This window comes from Bicyclus anynana, chromosome 12 (genome assembly GCF_947172395.1).
Source record: "Bicyclus anynana chromosome 12, ilBicAnyn1.1, whole genome shotgun sequence".
NCBI classification, from domain to species: Eukaryota; Metazoa; Arthropoda; class Insecta; order Lepidoptera; family Nymphalidae; genus Bicyclus; species Bicyclus anynana.
This window is the reverse complement of record NC_069094.1, coordinates 16,306,239-16,329,458: the sequence shown is the minus strand read 5'-3', so window position 1 is coordinate 16,329,458 and position 23,220 is coordinate 16,306,239. Positions and strand designations below refer to the sequence as shown.

The 23,220-nt window shown below is 35.8% G+C and overlaps 1 protein-coding gene across 1 annotated transcript; it reads left to right on the top strand.

The window, feature by feature from the left end:
* The first annotated feature begins 10,913 nt into the window (after positions 1-10,913).
* Positions 10,914-22,137, top strand: LOC112050995 (lathosterol oxidase-like). The gene is made up of 6 exons (XM_024089434.2): positions 10,914-11,145; positions 16,670-16,866; positions 18,611-18,859; positions 19,647-19,830; positions 20,374-20,546; positions 21,814-22,137. Exons 1-6 carry the CDS (start codon positions 10,914-10,916, stop codon positions 22,003-22,005), a joined length of 1,227 nt encoding a protein of 408 aa, XP_023945202.2. The 3' UTR covers positions 22,006-22,137.
* Positions 22,138-23,220: the final 1,083 nt, after the last annotated feature.

Below are 23,220 nucleotides of genomic sequence, written 5' to 3'. Positions count from 1 at the left end.
CAGACGCCCGCGACTTCGTCCGCGTGAAATTTAATTTTTCACAAATCCCTCAAGAACCATGGATTATTCCGGGATAAAAAGGAGCCCATGTGTTAATCCAGAGTAAAATCTATTTCCATTCCAAAATTCAGCCAAATTACTAAATTTGTTGCGGCGTTAAAGACTAACAAACATCCATACAAACTTTCGCGTTTATGATATTAGTAGGATGGAAACTAAATAATTTCTAACGATTAAAACAACTTCTTTCATTATTTTTTTTTATTGACATGATCATTATCGATGTATGCGATGTATAACTAGTTTCAAACCCATATGGGGCTCTTAGTTAATACTGAGTTGTTCAAGCAACCATAAACCAAATTGCGAGTGACGCGAGCTTATAACTAACGGTTCCATCGATGTTATAAAACACTCACAATAATTTAAATTCAAAAACATTTACAGAATGATTTCAGTGTAATATTAATAAAGTATCGATATCAATGTGAAGCTGTCATCACTATGCAGCAATAAATCGGTCGGCCGCCCCCTGAATTACCGATAGCTTTTCTATTAGACCGCAACAACCGCCCGCGGCGAAACGCTCGTCGGGTTCGCCGCATGCGGTTACGGGTTGGAGAATTGGGTCTTTTATCCGAGATTTTGATAAATACGTATAAGCAAAGTGTTATTAAATATTTAAACACATAGTCGAGGTACACAATTCATGAATTCCCTAATTATTATAAATATGCTTGGAGACCATTGGATTAGCCTTCACACAGAAAGTAAAAGTAAAAGAAATTGTAATGACTAACAATTGTAAATAATAATATTGTCTATGATTTATTATAATAGCAAATGTTGAGTTTGTGCCAGCTCTTCTCTTCTGGCGGTAGAGTCTTTACAAATAGTCGAACTTATTCAAAAGCCCTCTTTTTTGGAGTTTACTCCTATAAATCGATTTTTCATATATAACCCCCGGTATAAAAAAAATATGGGCAGTAAAATTCGATAAACGAATGACAGCGTTAAGTTTTTTGTGCGCAATCTATTCTGCGCACCTATTACCGTGCCAACGTGCAAATGCGTGCGGGCGCGCACGCCGTGACCTGTTGCTTCTCTGTTGCGCACCTTTCACTTATCAGGCGTAGTATTGATACGTACATAGTGTATGCTGCGGGGCAACATACACCTATTTAGACAGTTGATCTGAAAGAGTAAACTCTATTCGTGCGTCGGAGCTGACACACACTTTTTTTTATTCTCTACAAGCTCTTGACTACAATTTCACCTGATTGTAAGTGACGATACAGCCTCTGGTGGAACGCGTTTGCCTATAAGGTGTCTATTAAATCTTGTCTCGAAGATACCCAAACCCATATGCATGCATAGCAGCTGCAGCAGTTGGTAGGGAAAACGGAAGCTGGAAGAGCATTCCATAAGATATATTTTGTAGATCAGGAAGCCCTATCACTCTAATTAATTATTAACAATGCATCTCTGCTGTATCAATTAACTAAATAAATACAAGCGTTGGCATGTTCTAGTTTACACGCATAAACGTGTAATAAACTTCAATTTCCACAATCCATCTCATAGAGGAAGCTATCAAGGTGGTATTTATTAATCATTCCTCGCGTCAGGTGGTCCCTTGATGTGAATCTCATAAAATATTGTTCTGTAGTGGGACGCTGCCTGTGACTAAACGTCTTGATATTTCTGGAACAGTCCTTCCAATGGTAACCTGTTATCTAATAGTAAATAGTTAAACAAATTGCAGTTATACTCATTTGCATTCGTATGATATAACTGACTCGTTGATTCAGTCAGAAGGTCCTGGGTTCGAGTCCTGTATAGGCTAATAATTATTATTTAGGTACTGGTTAATTGACTATCACCACGGAGAACATCCGCGTTGACTAACAACACATCCCATGCACTGCCCTACGCCCATTAACCTGACGTGTACGTGTCATGTGTCATGTACCACCATAATTTGCTGACATCAAACGTGCAATTCCTGAAAAACTAAACCGGTGAAAATATTATAATATTATGCAGCTCTTTTTTTATAATCGAAATGTTTGTCAAAACAAAATTAGTGAAGCCCGCAGAAAATAGATTGCGTTTTAATAACCTTAATTTTTATTCTTCCCATAGATGGCGTTGTTTTATAACATGATTTAGCGGCATCTATCCACAGAGTGCCGTACTACTAAGATGGAAACCCTAGTGTTGTAGTAATGTCTCCTTTACTCTCTGTCAACGACATCGTAGTTGAATGTATTCTCAATAGATGGCAGTATGCTTGTATTAGATATAAATATTTATGATAATAATGAACTTATTCATAGTAATTTATAGTTAGTAAACATTTAAACCTACTTACGCTTTATATTTTTATTACAAGTCGGTAAATTACCTTATTCATAAAAAAATTATGTAAGGGAGACTGCTTGTATTGTATGTGGGTATGTAGGTGCTTACCTGCCTAATTAAAGAGACTAAAGCCAATATAAAAATCCAAGTAATTTCATCCTTATCATTCAGTTTAAAAGGAGATGGATATTAATTTTATGAAAGCGAATTAAAAGCTTAATTTGGGCAGATTTTTTATATTACAATAATTGTTTAGGTAAATACCTACACTAGGTACCTAGTACAAAGTCCTAAATCACTTTAACGTAAGTGATAATGGCAATAATAATTAGCACCTACGTACGTCCTATCAGATAACATCTTAGTACCTAGTGATACGAATATTAATGTCTAATGGCAGCTACCTATAATATTTTATTATTAATCGATCATCAAATAAATGGTCGATAAATTAGTTGTTATCAGAGATTTAGTTACATTGTACGATGTGAGATAATCTAGCTGACCCCAGTTTACAAACATGCCGTTTATCTTAAGCTTCGTTCACACAGAATCCACCATTCAACAACATACGAGGGAGGTACGCAACTCCGCGGAATGGAAATTATGGAATGAGGAATGAATCTATATCTATACTTATAATAAAACTGGTCGAAGTCTATACATTTATTCGCAATTTGAGATTTTACTTATACCATTTGTAACAACAAACGTTAGCGTAGCATAGACTAGCGCTATCTAGAATCTACACTTATAATACGAATTCTTTACATTGAAGATATTTTGAAATTTTTTGTTGGGGGGCATTATATAATCGATACTGAAGCTAACAATATTATTTTTCGATTTTTTGTCTGTCTGTCTGTCCGTGTTTTTTTATTATTCGGGCATCATGCTCAAACTACTGAATGAATCCAAATGTAACTTGGCACGGTTTAAGACGAGCAAACGAACGAAATGGACTGTTGTTTATGTTATCATACTAAAACGATGCTATACAAATGGCATGGGCTTCTTAAACAAGGCAGAACATCCATTAAAGACGAACCCCGTTCCGGTCGACCGAATGACTTCGGAAAGTCGAAAAATTTGCGGAAGACGCTCGTTCGAAAAAGAAACAATTGCGCAGAGAGGAGCATCCGGTTCACCCCTATCGGAGAATGATACATCAAATTAAGCAGACGCAGAATGATGCTTTACAACTACGATTTAAAATGACGTCATTGCTGGTTGCGACTCGGAGCCATAGCGGATACCATTGCACCACTGCCCATTGCGACTCCAGCTTCGCGAATCGCTGAGCTACGTCAGTGATTTTGCTTCTTCTGCGCTTCTTTGTGCTTCTTGCCCTCATTTTTGATATTTTGATCACGCAGATAAACTAAAAGTATAGCTTGCTGAGTGACTTTAAACCTTCTTAAGAGGCCCATATTTAGCGACCAAGTTTTTTTCGCTTATTTATTTAATTTACATATTGAATAATAATTTGAAAATTCCAGTGTTGCTCTTCCGGCTTTTCTTTCCTCTGTGCATAGTATAAAAGAGCTAAGTTCTCGTATTCTTAATTCCAATTTAATTTGCATAACCTATGCCACTGAGGCTCTAGAGAGTTGGAAGGTCAGATGTCCCAACGTTGACATCCCAAAGGAACGTACTACACAAAAACTTTGGGATGCTCCATTGGTTCAGCTGACACATAAAAATTTACTTCAAAATCTTACAAGTGCTGTAGATAAAGCCAGGCTTCTAGCATTATCCGAAAAGGAATCTGGGTATTGGCTCCATGCCTTGCCATCGAAAAATCTTGGCACTTTATTAGACAATGAAAGTTTTCGTGTGGCTATAGGACTCAGACTGGGTACACCATTGTGCTTAGAGCATAAATGTCCATGTGGTAAAGAGGTGAGTACATTTGAAATCCACGGGCTTTCATGCCAAAGGAGTGGCGGTAGGCTATTTCGGCATGGCTCTTTTAATGACATAATAAAAGGGCTCTTGCCACCATAAATATTCCTGCGCTAATCGAGCCGTACGGAATCAGTCGGGACGATGGCAAGAGACCTGATGGATTGACGCTGGTTCCCTGGGAAATGGGGCGGGCCCTAATGTGGGACGCTACATGCGTCGACACATTAGCACCGTGTCATATTAGGGAGACAAAATCAATACCGGGAGCCGTAGCAAAAAAAGCTGAAACCGGTAAGTGGCTCAAGTATGCCTCTCTGACAGAGCATTACATATTTGTACCTTTTGCCGTGGAGACCCTTGGGCCATGGAGTCGCCAAAAAATTTTACCGAATCATTTCACCGCGGCTAGTTGCCTCGACTGGTGACAGAAGGGCTGGCTCATTTTTTGCGCAAAGGATCAGCCTGGCTGTCCAGCGCGGAAATGCAGCCAGTATTCTTGCCACCATTCCACGTGGGCATGATTTGTGTAGTTATTAGAATAAGTTAGCTTAAGTTCCATATTATATTCTTTCCCTTGAATAATTCAATTATATTTTATGGTCATTATAATTTTACTTTAATCCTTAATATGAGATATCACAGTTTTAAAATAATTACAGAACAAATTAATGCTGAAATCTACACACACAGTTATAATGGGAGTGCAAATGGGCTGCGATGTACGCGTACCCCGCGATTCAGACTTCCGCGGGCGAAGTCGCAGGCGTCGGCTAGTTTATAATATTTTTGAAATGTCTCTATGATCTTTCGGTTACCAGTGACATCGTGGCGGAATCTAGCCGCGACCGAAGCCTATTAGAGGCTTAGCTCCCACGACCTTAGATCGATGAACGTCAATGTCCTCCCCTATCACATTAGCGCAATAGGTATCTCGAATTTTTGTTGATAACAATATAATCAAAGCATTAACTGTATTAATCAGTACGTGTATGAAATTATAGGCTAGGAGCCGTCGTCGCCATTTTAATTAAATACGCACTCAACCACATTCTACTTTGATAATAATTATAGGTAATGTTATTGTAATGCCCGAGAGTCAACTGAAATTTCTAATCTCTTTTGGGTTTTATTTTTTAATTTATCTTAAATATTTTAATAAGTTGTAACTTTGCATGTTTTTATAGTCAAAGTCACTTGTCGGACGATGTAGCGAGCTATGCTTGGGGTTTCTCTGCGTGATCGAATTACAAACAGAAATACAAACAGAAATTAGAGAAGAACCAAAGTCACAGATATAGCTCAGCGAGTCGCGAAGCTGAAGTGGCAATGGGCAGGCAACATAGTCCGAAGAGCCGATGGACGTTGGGGCCCCAAGGTGTTGGAATGGCGACCCCGCACCGGAAAGCGTAATGTTGGTCGACCCCCCACTAGGTGCTGGATGCTCGCGGCTCGAGACCGTTTTGTTTGGAAGTCCATGCAAGAGGCCTGTGTCCAGCAGTAGACGTCCATCGACTGACATTGATGATGTTTTTATAACCTAACTATTATTGTGAATTCAAATATGAGATCGTTTGATTGTTACGCATTCGCGTTTAAACTACATAACCGAATATTTTTTTTATTTCAAAGAGTTTGTATTAGCTTTGGTCATTATTTCACCTCTCCCACCAAAAATTCGACAATATTTTCAGTGTTATATTCCAACAGGTCTCAACTCAAGTCAGTCAGTTGTCCGTCCGTCCGTGAATCGTCCGTCGCGTCGGTTCAATTACCAATCACCATGAAGATATTAAGGCGCGAGGATAGCTGTGTCCCAGAATACAATTATGCTAAGGTATGTTATTTTATAACCGACTTTTCGGTTCCTAGTTTTGACTTATATTTCAAGTGTTCTAAATTGGGTCACGTCACGATCAATCCCTTCCCTTCCCTTGGAACATTAATTGTCGTGATAATGACATACTGAATGAATGAATGAATGAATAATATTTTATTCATGAAAATGTAGGTTTAACCTGATGGTACATTTATAGAATTGAGCCTGATTTTGACACATTATTTTTTTTTTATTGACACCCAGTATGGAAGCAAATTAAATAAAGACGTGTTAACGTCGAAAATCTTTGCTGCACAATACACTGGATCAAACCGTTCATCAGCTCCTAGACTATTATATTTTTCGAGGTACGAGACCTTGTGACCTTCGCTAATCATTTGCAAATAACAATTAAAGCGCTCAAGACGTCTTAATGTAACTTATGTGGTACGCGTTGTGCTTTAGTGTTTGTGAAGACTGAATTTAGTTAATAAGGTAACTCTTTAAGTACATCACTATTAAGTACATTAGCATATTTTTTTGTTATTTTCTACAAGTGATACTTAAATAACTGTTTTTTTTATCTCATGTGGGATGCAGTCAAAGAAAGATGTGTAAGACATAACAAAAAAATAATATTTTGAATAACCCCCGAATGTCATAAAATTATTAATTACACTCTCGATCAAGTCAGTTTCTTATTTCAGTGCGCTTTCATTTGAGACCCCACTCGAGTATACTTTTAGACATTCGGTTATTCTTAAATGGCTCAACCGATTTTGATCAAACATGTCACTCTGTCATGTCATGAACACTCGCGCCAAAGTCACTTTTAATACAAAAAAAAACTAAATTGAAATCGCTTCACCCATGGTACCACAGACAGACAGACAGATTTATATTAGCTTCACTCGTAACTATGTATGTAAGAAAATCAAATCTTGGAATCTTAATTTGACCCACTTCCCGGTCGTCGATTAGGATGAAATTTTGCACACGCTCTGAGTTCTGATGATTAGCTAAGAAACGTCATTACAAATCCAATATGGCGGCCTGCCTAATCTCTTGTAACTATGTATGAAAAAATCTTGGAATCCTAATTTGACCCACTTCCCGGTCTTCGATTAGGATGTAATTTTGCACACGCTCTGAGTTCTGATGAATACATGTTTAGCTAAGAAACGTCATTACAAATCCAATATGGCGCCCTCCCCAATCACTTGTAACTATGTATTTAAGATAATCTTGGAATTTTAATTTGACCCACTTCCCGGTCTTCGATTAGGATGAAATTTTGCACACGCTCCGACTTCTGATGACAATACATGATTAGCTAAGAAACGACATTATAAATCCAATATGGCGGCCTCCCCAAGATGGCGAATTGCCTGTTTGGAATCCACCAAAATTAAATCCAATTTGTAATGAAAATTATATAAAAATACAGTAACCTTAAGTTGTATTTGAATAAAAAAATCTTTGTAAATAAAACGAGTCGTAAAATATAGGTAACCATCTATTTTATATTGTCATCTTATATTAACTTCTGATTTGATCTGACCGCAACACTACAGTGTTATTGAGCACAACCAAATGATATATCTACTTATACAATTTAAATAAATTATATAGAGACTAATTTACTGTGATGCATTAGACGATATATCTGCTCGCGTGACAAACTGACGGAAAATGTGTACTGAAAATTTCATATTTGTTTGAAAAATATATTCTGTGCACGAATTACCTACCTAGTAATTATTAGTAAAAATCTAATAATTCTCTGAATTTAATATTTAATTGAGTTCTTAAAATGAATTAAGTTTCAGAAGAATAAAGTTACCATTTAATATTTCTGTCACATCATTAAATATTTTTTTCGATAACTAGTACCTGATTAAAAATGTGAATGTTTATCATGTTTTGAAATTTTAGGTAAGTATCCGAAAGACGAGAAATTTTCACTTTAAAAATAGTTGTATTATTGTAATAGTTTGCTTAGAAAGGATAATATCACATTCGTGTCTCTACGACTTTCTCTCTTTCATTAAAAAAGGAATATTTTATTTGTTTTAAACAGCAAAATGCCTATCACGAATATTCTTAATGTTTATTATATTTGTCAGATTGTTCTAGTAGGTAATAATGATAATTGTTCTAGCTAAGAGGGTTCTATAGAGCTTCGCAGACCAAGCCATGTTTGTTTTCGATGCTATAGAAAACTATGGAAATTATATTTCTACTAGCGCGCGGTATTATATTTCTAAAAGTCGCGGGCGATTTTTCCGGGATGAAAAGTAGCCTGTGTGTTAATCCAGAGTAAGATATATTTCCAATTTCAGCTAGAAATCGAAATTCATTTTAGTAGTTGCGCCGTTAAAGAGTAACAAAAATCCAAACATGCAAACAAACATCCAGACAAACATTCGCGTTTATAATATTATTAGGATTACATTTATTTTACGTATGTCACGTGATCAACATAAACCATAGTAGTTGAGAACGTGGGCGATAACGCCCTGTGTGTGTGAATTTAAATTAACATTAGCGTGCATTGAGATGGCAAAGAACGTAAAGTCAGGCATGCTAAAATAATCCTTAGAAATACTTAATTTATTTGTTTAAAATATTTTTTTAATTTCTTTGATGAAGAAATATTTTCTCAAGTGGCGGTGGACAAAATAATGTTGAGAACCTATGACAAACGAATAACAAAGTTGCAACGTTATCAATTCGTTAAGATTTAATTCATGTTACTTTGTTACTTTTATATCACCGCAATTAAAGTTATGTTTATTTAAATAACAAAGTCTCTGTTTATACAAAGTACTGTAAATACAATACAATTGTTTGGTTATTCTTTAACCCACCTACCTTCTAGGTAACATCAAGACATCGTTTATCTTAACCATTTCTGATTAAGGGAAAAATCAAGCATTGTGTATAACTTCAATTATTATGTACCTACTACTAACTGACGCCGCGCGGTTTCACCCGCATGGTTCCCGTTCCCGTAAGAATATGAAGATAATATATAACCTATAGCCTTCCTCGATAAATGGGCTATCTGTAAGAATTTTTCAAATCGGACCAATAATAACATCCACGGTTCCCGCGTGATGAAAAGCTGAAATCCGGGCGGACGAATTTGCGGGCGTCCGCTAGTAGGCTATATTGTATCTCCGCATTCTCACAGGGACTACGCAAAGTTCCCGTTTCCGTGAGAATACGGGGATAAAATATAGCCTATGACCCTCACAAATAAATGGCTTTCTATAGTAAACGAATTTTTAAAATCGGTTCGGTAGATCAACATAATATAAATATATTACCTCTACAACCGCACAAACCTTACATACCTCTTTATAATATAAATATAGAATAAAAAGTCAAAAAAGATTAATTAAATTAAATTTAAATTTATTATCAATTTTAATCCCTAAATTATTTAATAAAAATTACCATTAGATTAGTAGGTATTTTCTGATTACACTCTTAAATTCTGTAAATTTTCCTTAACTCAAGTCATGTGACCACTTGAACGGCTAGCCCATTTTGAAGAACTGCTTTATTATACTTTGAATAAATAAATAAATTTAAATATTCTTTGTTGATAATCTAGTCAAGGGGAGTGTGCCGTGGAGAGTCCTGAATTTGATTATCGGCGGAAACAAAATTTTAATTGGAAATACAACATAATTTTACTTGAATATTTGGTGGTCTTTCTAAAAATAGTTCAAAAGTGCATGCATGCAAACTGGGCCTACCTGGAATAAACGAATGCCAACACAAACAACACTTGTAAAATATAGCAGTTCTAGTGACTCAATTGTTTTACCGTAAAAAGTTGTGAGATCCATGTAATACCAAATCGGTTACTAAAATCAGTCCGTAATTAATGTCTTAAGTTATTACGTAATTAGCTAACCTAACACATGATATAATGGTCGTATCAATATTAAAAAACTCTCATATTATAAACCAGCGGACGCCTGTGATTTCGATTGCTCTTAGACCTCTTTAATCCAGCCGTTACAGTAGTATCGCTGTAAAAATGGAGTAACTCCTCCCGTTTTCCCAACATTTCCCTTCACTGCTCTGCTCCTATTGATCGTTTAAATCCGTCGAGTAGTTTTTGTTTCTATAACGAACATACTGACAGACAGACAGACAGCAGACAAAAATCTTACTGATTGCATTTTTGGTCTCTTTCTGATAGTTTTTAATATAATTATTTTACGTACAGAATTGACATTTCCACAAATTTATTATAAGTATAGATAATGTTATGTAGATTGACTTTCTTCTTTGCTCGACTTGCGGATTTAGAATTTTAAAGTAGATATTTGACAAGACTGCCAAAACAGTTATAGCATACTTCATATTGATTTGTTTGTTTCAACTACCTATAGGTATCCCGTAATAAAGAGGTATAGTTTGTAGTGTTATAGGGGTTACTCTCTGGAGCTACCGAGCCGATTTTGTAAATTCTATAGCCACTAGAAAGCTACAATATTTGTGAGTCATAAGCTATATTTTATCCCCGTATTCTGAACTGGGAACTGAGCGGGTGAAACCGCGGGGTGTCGACTAGCTTTTCATAAAACATGGAATCCGAAATTTTTCTACAAAAATGAGTTTTATATTTATTAGTTGAAGCCAAAAATATATATTTTTTTGTCTGCATGTCTGTCCAGCAGTTTACCGGAAACAGACAGACAGACAGTCGCGGAAGAGGTCTCTTTCTTTTCTTTGTAATCTTTTTATATTATATAAATGAGAGTTAACACTGTTTAAATTATCAAATGTTTCCTTAAATTCTAGAATGACAGAGACACGCCAAAGAAGAGTTAGCAATGGAACTAGTCAACCCAAAGAAGACATAGATCAGAACATAGACGAGAATAAACCCAAGTACTGGGACCCGCTGACCGACGGCGTGCGGTGGATCGAGAAGTATGCCGAGCCTCTGGAGAAGTTCTTCGAAAGGCTGCCAGAGTTCATCAGCACGTTCATTGCCACGTTTGCTGTATTCACATTTGGTTCAACACTGAGAGGTACGAACTATTTACACTTTAGTCCATTGAATAGGTTTTTTTTTTAAAAAAAAAGAATATTTGCGTTTCCATTCCCCTCCAACTAGTCGGGAAAGACTGTGCTAGGAGTGGGTACGACAATAGACCTACGGGGCGGGATCGAACCACCACCCTTGGGTGATGAGTCCAACCGCTCTTACCGTTGAGCTTTTGAGGCTTCAAGTTGGTTATTGAATAGGTTAATTTGAGTATGCATTATCCAGAGCAAGTAATCTTATTTTATGATTGCAAATGCCTGTGATTTCATCTGCCATTAGATCTCCTTTATCTGACTCTGTCGCTAAATCAGTTCTTAGTATTCTACTACCTATAACCTGCCAAATTTCATCTCGTTATTATTGCCAAATTTCATATTGTTCGTCTAGCGGATTTCGATATTTCGTGACTTTGGCTTTTATTTTTTTAAAGATATTACAGAGGATTTGATATGAATGATGAAGAAAAAGTAATCGATAGAAAAAATTCTCTTACATTTTCATCGATTTTTGCCTGTAACTTTGTTATAATATTTTGTTTTACATCTCTATATTGTCTAAAATATAAAAGAATTTTATTTGTAACATAAAATTTTTAAATAGGTAAGTTTTTTGTGAGACTTAATGTTTGTCAGATAAACCATAAAAAAGATTTTTATAAATTTTTCTAAGATGGTGGCTTACATGGCAACAAACTTGGATTTAGCTTTATACAGCCCCTTCTTGATATCTGCAAAAAATTGCGTGCGACAAATGCACTCGAAAAATCGGACTCGCGCACGTAGAGTTCCGTACCATTATTTGATTTTGTTACTTCTACCAAGATTTAAATTTATCAACTAGACTATTGTTAGTAATTCTTAAGTCACGTGGTTTCGTATTCAATATTTATTGAATGCCAACTGATTAAAATTGAGATTCTATGCAAAAAATGTCATCCAATGCCTCCTGACAACCGTTCGTGGATATCATAATGTTTCTTACTTTACTGAATACAAAAAATGGGGTTTTTTATTAATTTGATGTTAATTTTATTATATAGCTAACTTACGTCAAATGTAATGAAATTGACCGGCTGGTCTGTCATATTTGCCGTAACAAGTTAATACAATAGAATTACTAGTAGTATAGCAGTCATTTATGCTTCAAGCAATAATAAGTAGTTAATTGCAATGGTTATTAATAACTTATAATAACAATGTAGAAGAAAATAGAGATTAGATTCTTTATCTAAGGAAAATTTTTATTAAATTGTTATTTCAACGAGGAAATACGAACACGTTGGGTTTTAATGAGGATGCCGACGGCAAAATATCACAAATAAAATTAACGTTAGAATATTATTATTATGTCTACAAAGCAACTATCCTTTGAATATTGGATTTTGGAGTTGATTGGAGTGTGGATTTTTATCCTCCTCCTAACAAGTTAGCCCGCTTCCACCTTAGATTACATCATCACTTACTATCAGGTGAGATTGTAGTCAAGGGCTAACTTGTAAAGAATAAAAAAAAAAGATCGAAACATGCAGGTAACCGAGAAATTGATGCAATCTAGTATAAAAACACAATTTTAATGAATACACGACGTTTTCCTGGTTGTTAATATCAAAAAAACTGAAGCAATGTAGCTCATAATAAATCGCATTACAGGGGTCATGGCCGTGGAGGTAGTTTTGCATAATATGCACGATTAGCTGCATGGTCACGTAAAACTATGTACTTAACTGCCCATTTGTTGAAATTGAAACGGAGCACGTATTTACCCAACGATTTAATTGGCAACCATACGAAAACGAAGTCTGTCTAAAATTTTACTTTTTGGAAATCAAAGTTCCGTATCCTACGTTATAGTCTGCGGGCGACGAGGGGAAAGACTGCGAGGGTGAGCGTCGGTTTTTCATTCATCGCTACACGCCCCGCGTGGCGTGTTACGGAGTGTTACGAACGTAGTTGCGAAGCTATAGACTGTCTTGCTAGCAAACTCAACTATGATCTGAGTAGCTATAGTAAAACTTTGAAGGCACATATTTATTGTCACATATTACTAGCGGACGCCCGCGACTTCGTTTCGTGGCATTCAGTTTTTCACGAATCCAACGGGAACCATGAATTTTTTCGGGATGAAAAGTATGCCTATGTGTAGCCCAGAGTAAAATCTATTTCCATTTCGAATTACAACCAAATCGCTTCAGTAGCCGCTGCGTAAAAGAGGAACAAACATACTTACACACAAACTTTCGCCTTTATAATATTAGTGTGATTATTACATATTCATTAGTATTTATTATTTATAAGTATTTAATAGTACCTACTTATTATTCACTACTTACAACTAAAAATACTAAAAACTACTTAGTTTTAGTAAATAAATACTAATACCGATTAATATATGAATCCAATATATCTTCTATAGCCTGACTTCCACTAGGTTACATTGTAAGTGCAATGTATTTTCAGATTTTGATTGCTAATCACATAATATCATAATATTCTGTTACAAAAACATACGTACGAGCTAGAAGTCGCGTAGTCGCGCGCGTACGAGATAATAATTGATTGCGATTTACATTCCTAATAGATAATTATAATTAGCGAAATGTAACTTATCGAAGAGCAGGTGGTTGCTATGAAACGAATTAGTAGCTGCCGCTATTAATTAAGGAGATAAGATTAAACAAATTTATCAACTTATGAACAAGATTTTAAACAAACCAAGCATTTTAAAGCATAAAGTTAAAATATAGATATAGCATCTTACTCGTATGTATGTAATACTAGACGCCGCCCGGTTTTACCCGCGTGGTTCCCGTTCCCGTATGAATATGGGAATAATTTATAGCCTATAGCCTTCCTCAATAAATGGGCTATCTAACACTGGAAGAATTTTTTAAATCAGACCAGTAGTTCCTGAGATAAGCGCGTTCAAGCAAACAAACAAACTAATCCTTCAGCTTTATATTATTAGTATAGATTTATAACTTTCTTTAATTAAAATGAAGTTACAAAATATATTAAAAGCTAAGTATCGGAAATCGGGTAAAGATAAGATGTTATCTCCAAATGAAATATTTCAAATTAAATATGAAAGCGAAGTGCAAAGGGTTGGTATAATATATTAATTCATATTTTCGCTGAACAAACGTAAGTAACTCGAACATTCTAAAATGTTCTTGCACATTTTCCTTTTAGTGGCTTTTCCGTGTTTAGTCAGCAAGAGATCGTGCCAAATAAGAATTTTCCGATATTCCGCGATAATTTTATTAGACGATTTTATACGAAAATTCATTTTAAAAACTCATTCCTCTCTGCCTGTTTTTATCCAATGTAGGTAAGAGAAAAAATAATTAAGCTCGCAACATATAGTTTTCGTGGATCATAGTAACGAATTTTTATTATGAACTTAGTTGATACATCATTTGCATTTTCGTTGTCGACAAACAAAACGGTCTCGAGCCGCGAGTATCCAGCGGCTCTCTGCAACCCGCTTGATATCCTCGGTCCACCTAGTAGGGGGTCGAGCAAGACTGCGCTTTCTATGCGAGGTCGCCACTCCAGCAGTTATAATCTATATTCTATTCTAATATTATAAAGCGGAAGAGTTTGTTTATTTGTTTGTTTGTTTGATTGAACGCGCTAATCTCATTAATTACTGGTATTAGTATAAATTGTAAGTCACTTGGGATTTAAATGTTTATATGGAGTTTATCCCGTTGGTTGCTTCTAACCACCAAATCTCCCTACAACTCCTCTGCTCATAGTTTGTCGACTGATCGCATAAGAACAATAAAACAAAAAAAAACTTAAATAATAACTTCATCACCAAGTCCAGGCTGAAAATCTTTAAAGAGCTCAGTAGCTGTTAGTGTTAGCTAGTAGTGTAGTTAGTGTTCCATGACTCGACCGAGAAGTCGAACCCAAGACCTTATGATCTGAAGCTGCATCGATTAACCACTGGACTAACGAGACAGATAACAACCTTTATTTGTTAGCTTTCTTTTACAAAAAGTTAACTGTAATAGGTAATGTCCGGATAAAACCTCGTTACTATTTTATAATAGCACGGATATTAAAATTGTCACGTAGTTAATTTTATCCTGATTTATGACCGGGTCGTAGGTTGCTATTAATATTATGTAACTGATAATGGCAGGACGATTTATTAGCTCGCCTTTCAGCGGATATGCGAGCAAGCGAGGCGAACGACTTGCGAAAATTACCAATTGCGACATTGTGATAGCGCAATAGTCCCACGGTTCGTTATCAACCCATATTTAGCTCACTGCTGAGCTCGAGTCTCTTTTAAGAATAAGAGGGGTCAGGCCTTAGTCCACCACGCTGGTCCAATGCGGATTGGCAGACTACACACCCGCAGAGAATTAAGAAAATTCTCTGGTATGCAGGTTTCCTCACGATGTTTTCCTTCACCATTTGAGACACGTGATATTTAAGTTCCACGGATAAAGAGGAGAATTAACCGAGGAATAGTGAGGTCGATTCTCGACCGTTGAGCTAGTATACTACTTATTGTCATTGTCTCTATTTGGAGAGGATATTGGTCATATTATTTTAAAAATTGGCAAATAGTGAAAAAACAAACAAGACAAATTGTGTAGCACTTCGTTCATCTTTTTGACTTTAATTATCTAAAATTTCAATAAAAGAATACAACCAACTACAAAATTATAAAAATTTTTTTACTAAACTAAAAAGCGAAAAATAACATCGTATGTGCTACCTTCTCAGGTTGCTTAGTGCGATCAGTTTGAAGGCGGTACCAAATTAGTGATGTGTTAATTAAAGCTGTTTCTGAAAGAACTGTCTGAAAATCCTAAATCTTAATAATTTACACGGTGAACATACATGGAAAAAAAATATATTCCGACGAATTGATAACCTCCTCCTTTTTTTAAAAGTTAAAAATAGTTTTAAAAATAGAAAATAAATATTTTTTTTTTTGCTAGCACAACACATAACTTAAAACTAATACATAATATCTAATAACTATCCATAATCTTATAACATAACCTGAAGATTCAAAAGTGCTTGTTAGTATACAAGCACTTGTTAGTAAGCAAGCCTAATTGAAATACATGAATTTTGATATTTGAGATACTTTGACTTGTGCTGCAAAGTGTTGATATGTTTATCAGTCACAGAATTCCACTTACCATCGTCAGCAGGTACTATAATATGCTAGGTACTTAAATTATAATAAGTGGACTCCCCAGGCGGACTGACGACATCAAGCGAGTCGCAGGTATTCGTTGGATGCAGGCGGCTCAGGATCGTGATGTTTTTAAGTCCCTAAAAAAGGCTGTCCTGCAGTGGACGTTAATCGGCTGATATGAATGATGAATGAACAAAAAGACAAGATTAAGTAAAATACTTATTCTTATAACATAATTATCTTATGTAGATCTACATCCACTACTAGACATAGACTTTTTATATGCCAACTTGAAAATTCCTGTAAAACCAGTTACATGGGAATCTGATCTTATATTTCAGGAGAATGGGTTGTGATCTTGGTGACGGCGCTCAAGCAGATCTTCGGTCACACGCAGAGCGACCGCAACATGACCACGGAAGAGATCTACAAGCTCTTTACATCAGAAAACCTCAAGATGGAGAACTTTGCTGTCATCTTCATTTCAGCGCATTGTGTGTCCTACGGCACGTATTTTGCTATTGGTGGCTTCTTGCATGTAAGTTATCATTCTTAAGTCATCATTATCAGCATTTTTTAATGGCTCACTAAAGGGACGGTCGGTCGGTAGGAGGGATCCTTATAGGGAATATGAAGCTTGGACCGACAAAGCTGCTCCAATGCGGGCTGGCGGGCGAATACTGATCGTTACATTAACAAATATCATCAGTCTAAGCCAACTCGCATTGAAGCAGCAGGTCTAAGTTTCCCTTCACTTAAAATAACTTAAGCTATTCTTTGAAATATGCCTTTACAAATAGGGTGATGATGAAGATGAACTAGATTCCTATGGGGTAAAACTGCTAGTAGGGTTAAGTTTTACATAGCTAACATTGTTAGGGAGTATCTACTATCATGGATATTGTGATAGCCTATTGGAAATGACCTCTACCTCCGATTCCGGAAGGTGTGGGTTCGAATCCGGTCCGGTGCATGCACCACCAACTTTTCAGTTGTGTGCATTTTAAGAAATTAAATATCACGTGTCTCAAACGGTGAAGGAAAACAACGTGAGGAAACCTGCATACCAGAGAATTTTATTAATTCTCTGCGCGTGTGAAGTCTGCCAATCCGCATTGGGCCAGCGTGGTGGACTATTGGCCTAACGCCTCTCATTCTGAGAGGAGACTAGAGCTCGGCAGTGAGCCAAATATGGGTTGATAACGAATCTACTGTCACCAGACGCCATTCTTTTGTCTAGGAACTTTTGGTTGGTTGGGATTCAGACTCTTCAAGAATGAGATACTATGTCTTAAATCTTACTTAGTTTCTTAAACTATTTAGGAGTACTTATTACTACAACTGTCATAGACTGCATCATCACTTAACATCAGAAACGACCGCACTAAATTGCTGACTTTTTATCATAAAGAAAAAATCAAATTTAATTTATTTTCTGCAAGTAGATACTTTAAAGCCCTGTTTGTACTATCTGAAAAAATCTTTTAAAACTTGTTAATGAAAAAGAGTTGAAAATAAAACAACTGGTTACTTAATTCTATTAACTACGGTTCGAATTAATTAAGCCTCCTTAGAATTTCACTTTAAGTCGTACAAAATCTTAATTACAATCTTAATGGTTCTTAGAGTTCACAGTAAATTTTACTTTCTATAATTATGTATCCACTGCTTAATCTATTTAAAAACTCTTTTTTGTTAAAAAAAAATGTAACTTTAACTTATAATATTTAGAATCTATTAATTGTAAAAAATAGATTCTAGATCTGTGCCTCAAAGTAGATCCACCGATAAACATAAAATTTTATCAAAATATACTGTTCATTAAATATTTCCAGTAAAACTATCTTACTGTCTCAGTTTCCATTTAACATTAATCAGTTTTAAAGCATTAGGTATTAACAATATAATTTTCAAATTCAAATTGATATTCATTTATTTCAAGTAGCTTACAAGCACTTTGTAATAGACAGATTTGACTTTTTAAAAGTGCTGGTTAAATAGTTTAGTAAACTAAATGTTTGAAGCAGCATAAAATAAATATACAAATTGTGGCGCGCCTAATAAAACGCCTAAATTGCTCTTTAGAAAGTTATTCATCATACTTCAAACAATGTAATGTTTAACTTTACACAAGTTTATCAATAGGCAGTAACTGATTTATTTTGCTAATTGAATGATATCTGAATAGAAAAAAAAGGAATTACTCACTATTCAGGAAGTAGGTACTTCCGCAAAATTAAGCACACTACTGTTTCGTTCAAGTGTATCATTTCTCATTCCAGTGGTACTTCTATGTGCGGAGAAGGCATTTAGCTCACGAATGGAAGATCCAACCGAAGAAGTGGTTGTCCCCTGAACTGGAGCGCCATGAGATCATGATAGGGACCGTCTCGCTCTTCATCACTGGTAGCTTCTCCGCCTTCCTCGCCTGCTACATCTACAACGAAAACCCTTCCACTGTCTACTACCAGTTCGATGAGTACGGATGGTGGTGGTTCTTCTTGCAGTTCCCTATAATCTTTGTTTACACGGTACGTGAAGAACATTATTTAATTATTAATTCTAATACCTAAATGGATTTTGGGCCTAAAAGCAAAATGTTTATTCATGACTATAGTGCTCCAACTTTGTGTATGTGGTTTTGATAGTGCGTCGGAAAAAATATTTAGGAAGCGAAAAATGGTCGTCTGGGGTTTTCCTTTCATGTCATGCGCCCAAGAGATATTAAATGAAGTTGTCTTTTAACTAACGTCTGATAAAGAGCCTATCCTAGCCCATAATATTCACTCAAATCTGGCCAACCCGCATTGAAGTAGTGCGGTGGTTTCAAATTCTATATTAAACGTATAAGAACGGGAAACCTGGCAATTTGGGTCGTAAAAGGGCTGATAATAACCAATAAATCAATATAAAAATAAATTGAAGTATGTCTGTTATTTCAAAATAACTGTATTCTTTGAAGTACTTATATTAATTTACAAGATACTTAAACACAAGCAAACTTTTTTGTAGCTTTTCTCTAATTTATGTCCAGGCTAATTTCTGGAGCGGCTTAACTAATTTTAATAGAAAATATTGATAAATAGTGAACATTATTGAGCAACGTATATGCAACTTTTTATTTCGGATAAATCCATTTTTTCCGAGGGATTTGCGAAAAACGATCGCATACACACGTTGAGCCAGCTCGGTGGAATATTCGTGTAATTCCTCTTATTCTAACAGGAGACTCATGCTCAACAGAGAGCTGAATATGGGTTTGTAATGATGATCTATCTAATTATGTCATGCGTTTGATAAGTTCATTTGTAATTCCAGGACTATACGACGTACATCCTCCACCGCCTGTACCACACGCCGTGGCTCTACAAGCGCTTCCACAAGTTGCACCATAAGTACAAGCAGCCGACCGCCTTCTCAGTCACCGCCATCCACCCCGTGGAAATCATGCACGTGCAGCTCACCATGTGTCTGCCGCTGTTCACCTTGCCAGTGCACTGGAGTAAGTAGAAATCGTGTGTAGAATATTATCATCATCATTAGCCGACGTACATAATCCATCGCCTGTACCACACGCCCTCGTTACATCCGTCAGCGAACAGTGTATAATAACTGAATGTAGGATTGATTTAGAAAAGTCGTTAATATATAAGATAAATTTAAGTGAACCTAAAATACTGCCTTGAGGAACACCACATTTTACTGAGCGGAGGTTAGATTTATTTATTCATCATCATCATCATCACTAACAGCCAATGGACGTCCACAGCTGGACATAATATGCCTCTTGCTTGGACTTTCAAACAAATGTAGCTGCCAGCATTGAGCGGCTCCCTGTTGCTTGATGTCTTCGGTCCAACTAGTGGAGGGTCGACTAACAATACGCTTTCTAGTGCGGGGTCACCAATCCAGTATCTTGGGACCCCAACGTACATCTCAAATTGTATCTTCCGCCCAATGCCAATTCAGCTTCGCGACTCGTTTAGCTATGACGGTGACTTTGGTTCTTCTGCGGATTTTCTCATGTCTGGTTCGACATTTCCAGTGCCTTTCTACGCGGTCGCCCTCTACAACTACTACCACGGTATCCTCGACCACTCGGGCATCAACTTCAAGGGCCAGTGGTGGCAGCCCTGGCAGCCTGACGCAGAGTTCCATGATGAGCACCATCAGTTCTTCCATTGCAATTACGGCTTTAACATGTCCCTTTGGGATAAGGTACGTTTATCTATTTACAAATCTTGATTTACTATTACCTGCAATTTCACCCATGTAGTTCTCATTCCTGTCGGAATACGGAGAAAAAAAAAAATTTTGCTTATGTTACTCGCTGATAATGTAGCTTTCCATGGACCAATTTTTTCATTAACATCGGTCTAGTTATCAATTGCAATCTTTCCTTGGATTACAAAACTACAAATTTTAATCATTTTAAAAAATTTAAACTTTTTGTTATTGACTTATTTTGCTACCACAAGGCGTACTTGAGGATGCCTGGCTTGCACCATGTTGGACATTGGCTGAATTCAGATCTGGTGGATCTGGAAGGCTTTGGTCGTAACTACTTAGCGAATAGCTTATAGCTCAATACTATCAAATAGTTAAGCATACGGTTACAACATCCCGTCAAAACCAAGGCCTAGGCCCGTCGAAATCCACTTTAGACTTCATCATCAATTAAGTCAACTTATAAAGATGAAATAACTTTAAAGGAATAAGGTGTTATTATATATTTTTTTAGTGTGGACCCCACCACTCGTTTTTATCCCATTTACTAGAAATAATTAAAATCGTACGTAGGGAATAAACCTTTGACATTTCGCATTTCATTCCATCAATTGGTCTTTGAGCTTAACTGCATTTTATTGCGATTCTGCTATTTTTTATTTGACTTTTAATTGTAATCCATTTTTTGTTAATTACTTCTTTGATGAAAATGCACCAGATTAATTCAAATATGAATTATCAGTTAATAAGTTGAAATTGTGTGCGTCCTTAATTTTTAACCGGATTTTCAACAGAAATCGAATTCGCTCTGTAGAGTATGTTTTTGTATGCGTATTAATTTTACTTGCATGACAATGCTCTTTTCTTTTACACAATTTCGAGTACTTATCGACTTGCCTACGTGTCAGCGATTTATCGTTCCAAAACGATATCACATATCTCACACAATGTTAAAATATTGTATCATGTTATTTTAGATTGCATAAGTTTTTTTTTTATATATTTCATGTGATCGCACTTTATGCAGTCTTTTTCGGAAATTAAAAAATATATTTATTGTTAATAGCTATATGGAATGGTTCTCAGTTTTGCCTAACTTTGCCTTGTCTTGCCTTTTAACTTAACATATTGACTATACAGTTAAAACTACTGATCTGTAGCCCGTATAAGTAAATATTGATATTTTTCTCAAAGTACAGACATTAATTTACTACTGTGTTTTATGTTTGTAACTTAAATATCTTATTTTTGTCAACAGATTCACGGCACTATGAGGAAAGTAAACCGCGTCTATACAGAAGAAACATTCGAGGGTGAAGCACCTCTGATAGATTCAGCTGAAGCAAACAAAATTATTGAAACAGATCCTGATGCTAAGGAATTTGTTCAAAAGACTAAACTCAATGAGGCAGTGGCCAGCAGTAAAGACAGTCTCAACGCAAAACAATGACATTGACTATTAGAAAGGAAATAATTAAAAACTCAAAATAATGCTCTTATTTAGGTAAACCAGGTTTTGTAGGCTAGATCTTAACTATCATAAGATTATAAGTGTCGATATTTAAATAAAATGTATAGAACAGCTGTTGTTTCTATTGTACCGATAACAAGAAGTAATAACCTAAAGGTATTATACCTATGTCTTTACTGTTTTGTGATTCGTACCAGAGTTGTTTCTCCATTTGAGCTACACGTTATGTGTAGCTCAAATTAAAGAAACAATATTATTGGATATTATTGTTATTTCAATTGATAAAGTTCCAGAATGATAATTAGAAGAGAGACTGTGAAGATCAGACCTTTGTCGTTTTACAAAAGTACAAACGCTGAAAAGCTACTATAGAGATGACAGATTTTTTGTTAGAAAAAGATCAAAGATTGACTTGTAAATATTTGAAGCTTATCGATTTTATAAAGAAGTTAGAAATATCATAATTCACAACTCACATCATTAAAATAATTTAAAACTCGCAATCCTTTGAACTTTCGGTTCATCTTTGTCAGTCTGGTATGCGCAATTTTTAGTAATCTTTAAAGGGGCCACATATGGAAAAACGAGTTACCAGTAAAGTTGTAAAGTATAAACGTAAACAGCCGCGGATTATGAGCTTTGACTTTATATATTCAAGTCTTGAGGCAAAAGGAAGTAGAGAACGATTCTTTGATAGATTTTCCAAAAATAATTAAGAAAGTAATAGACCGATTTTCCAGCATTTACAAGTGACTCAAGTGACAGATCGGATCACAAAATAAGTAAACCTATTAGAAAAACTAGGGACTCAGTCGCAGCTAGTCTGCTAGTTGTTAATAAATGGGATAAATATGAAGAAAAAGGTAATTTTGGTCATTTTGTATAGACTACAATGGATGACAGAAAAAATATGTAATGTTATCGTAGAAGACCGAATAAAATAACGTAAATAAATCCCCGGATAAAAACAATACCGGCAACATAATCAGACCCTTCGTATAGAGGGTGCTCCGCATTCTGACAGGCGGCACTCGATTTGCTCCTATTTTAGGATCGTACGATAAAATATATTGATGGGTCTATTTCGTACATCAATCGAAATTTTGGAGATTCCTTTTTCAGTAGGTAGGGGTACTTTAGAAATTCTGTTTTGATTATTGCGTTTAACTTTTTCATTACGTCTCTGTTTTATTT

Bases quoted from the DNA above. Each gene is read 5' to 3' on its own strand.
- LOC112050995 (XM_024089434.2), top strand. From the start codon at position 10,914: ATGACAGAGACACGCCAAAGAAGAGTTAGCAATGGAACTAGTCAACCC. The intron at 16,867-18,610 runs GTAAGTTATCAT...TTCTCATTCCAG, and splicing joins CTATTGGTGGCTTCTTGCAT to TGGTACTTCTATGTGCGGAG. The intron at 18,860-19,646 runs GTACGTGAAGAA...TTGTAATTCCAG, and splicing joins CTATAATCTTTGTTTACACG to GACTATACGACGTACATCCT.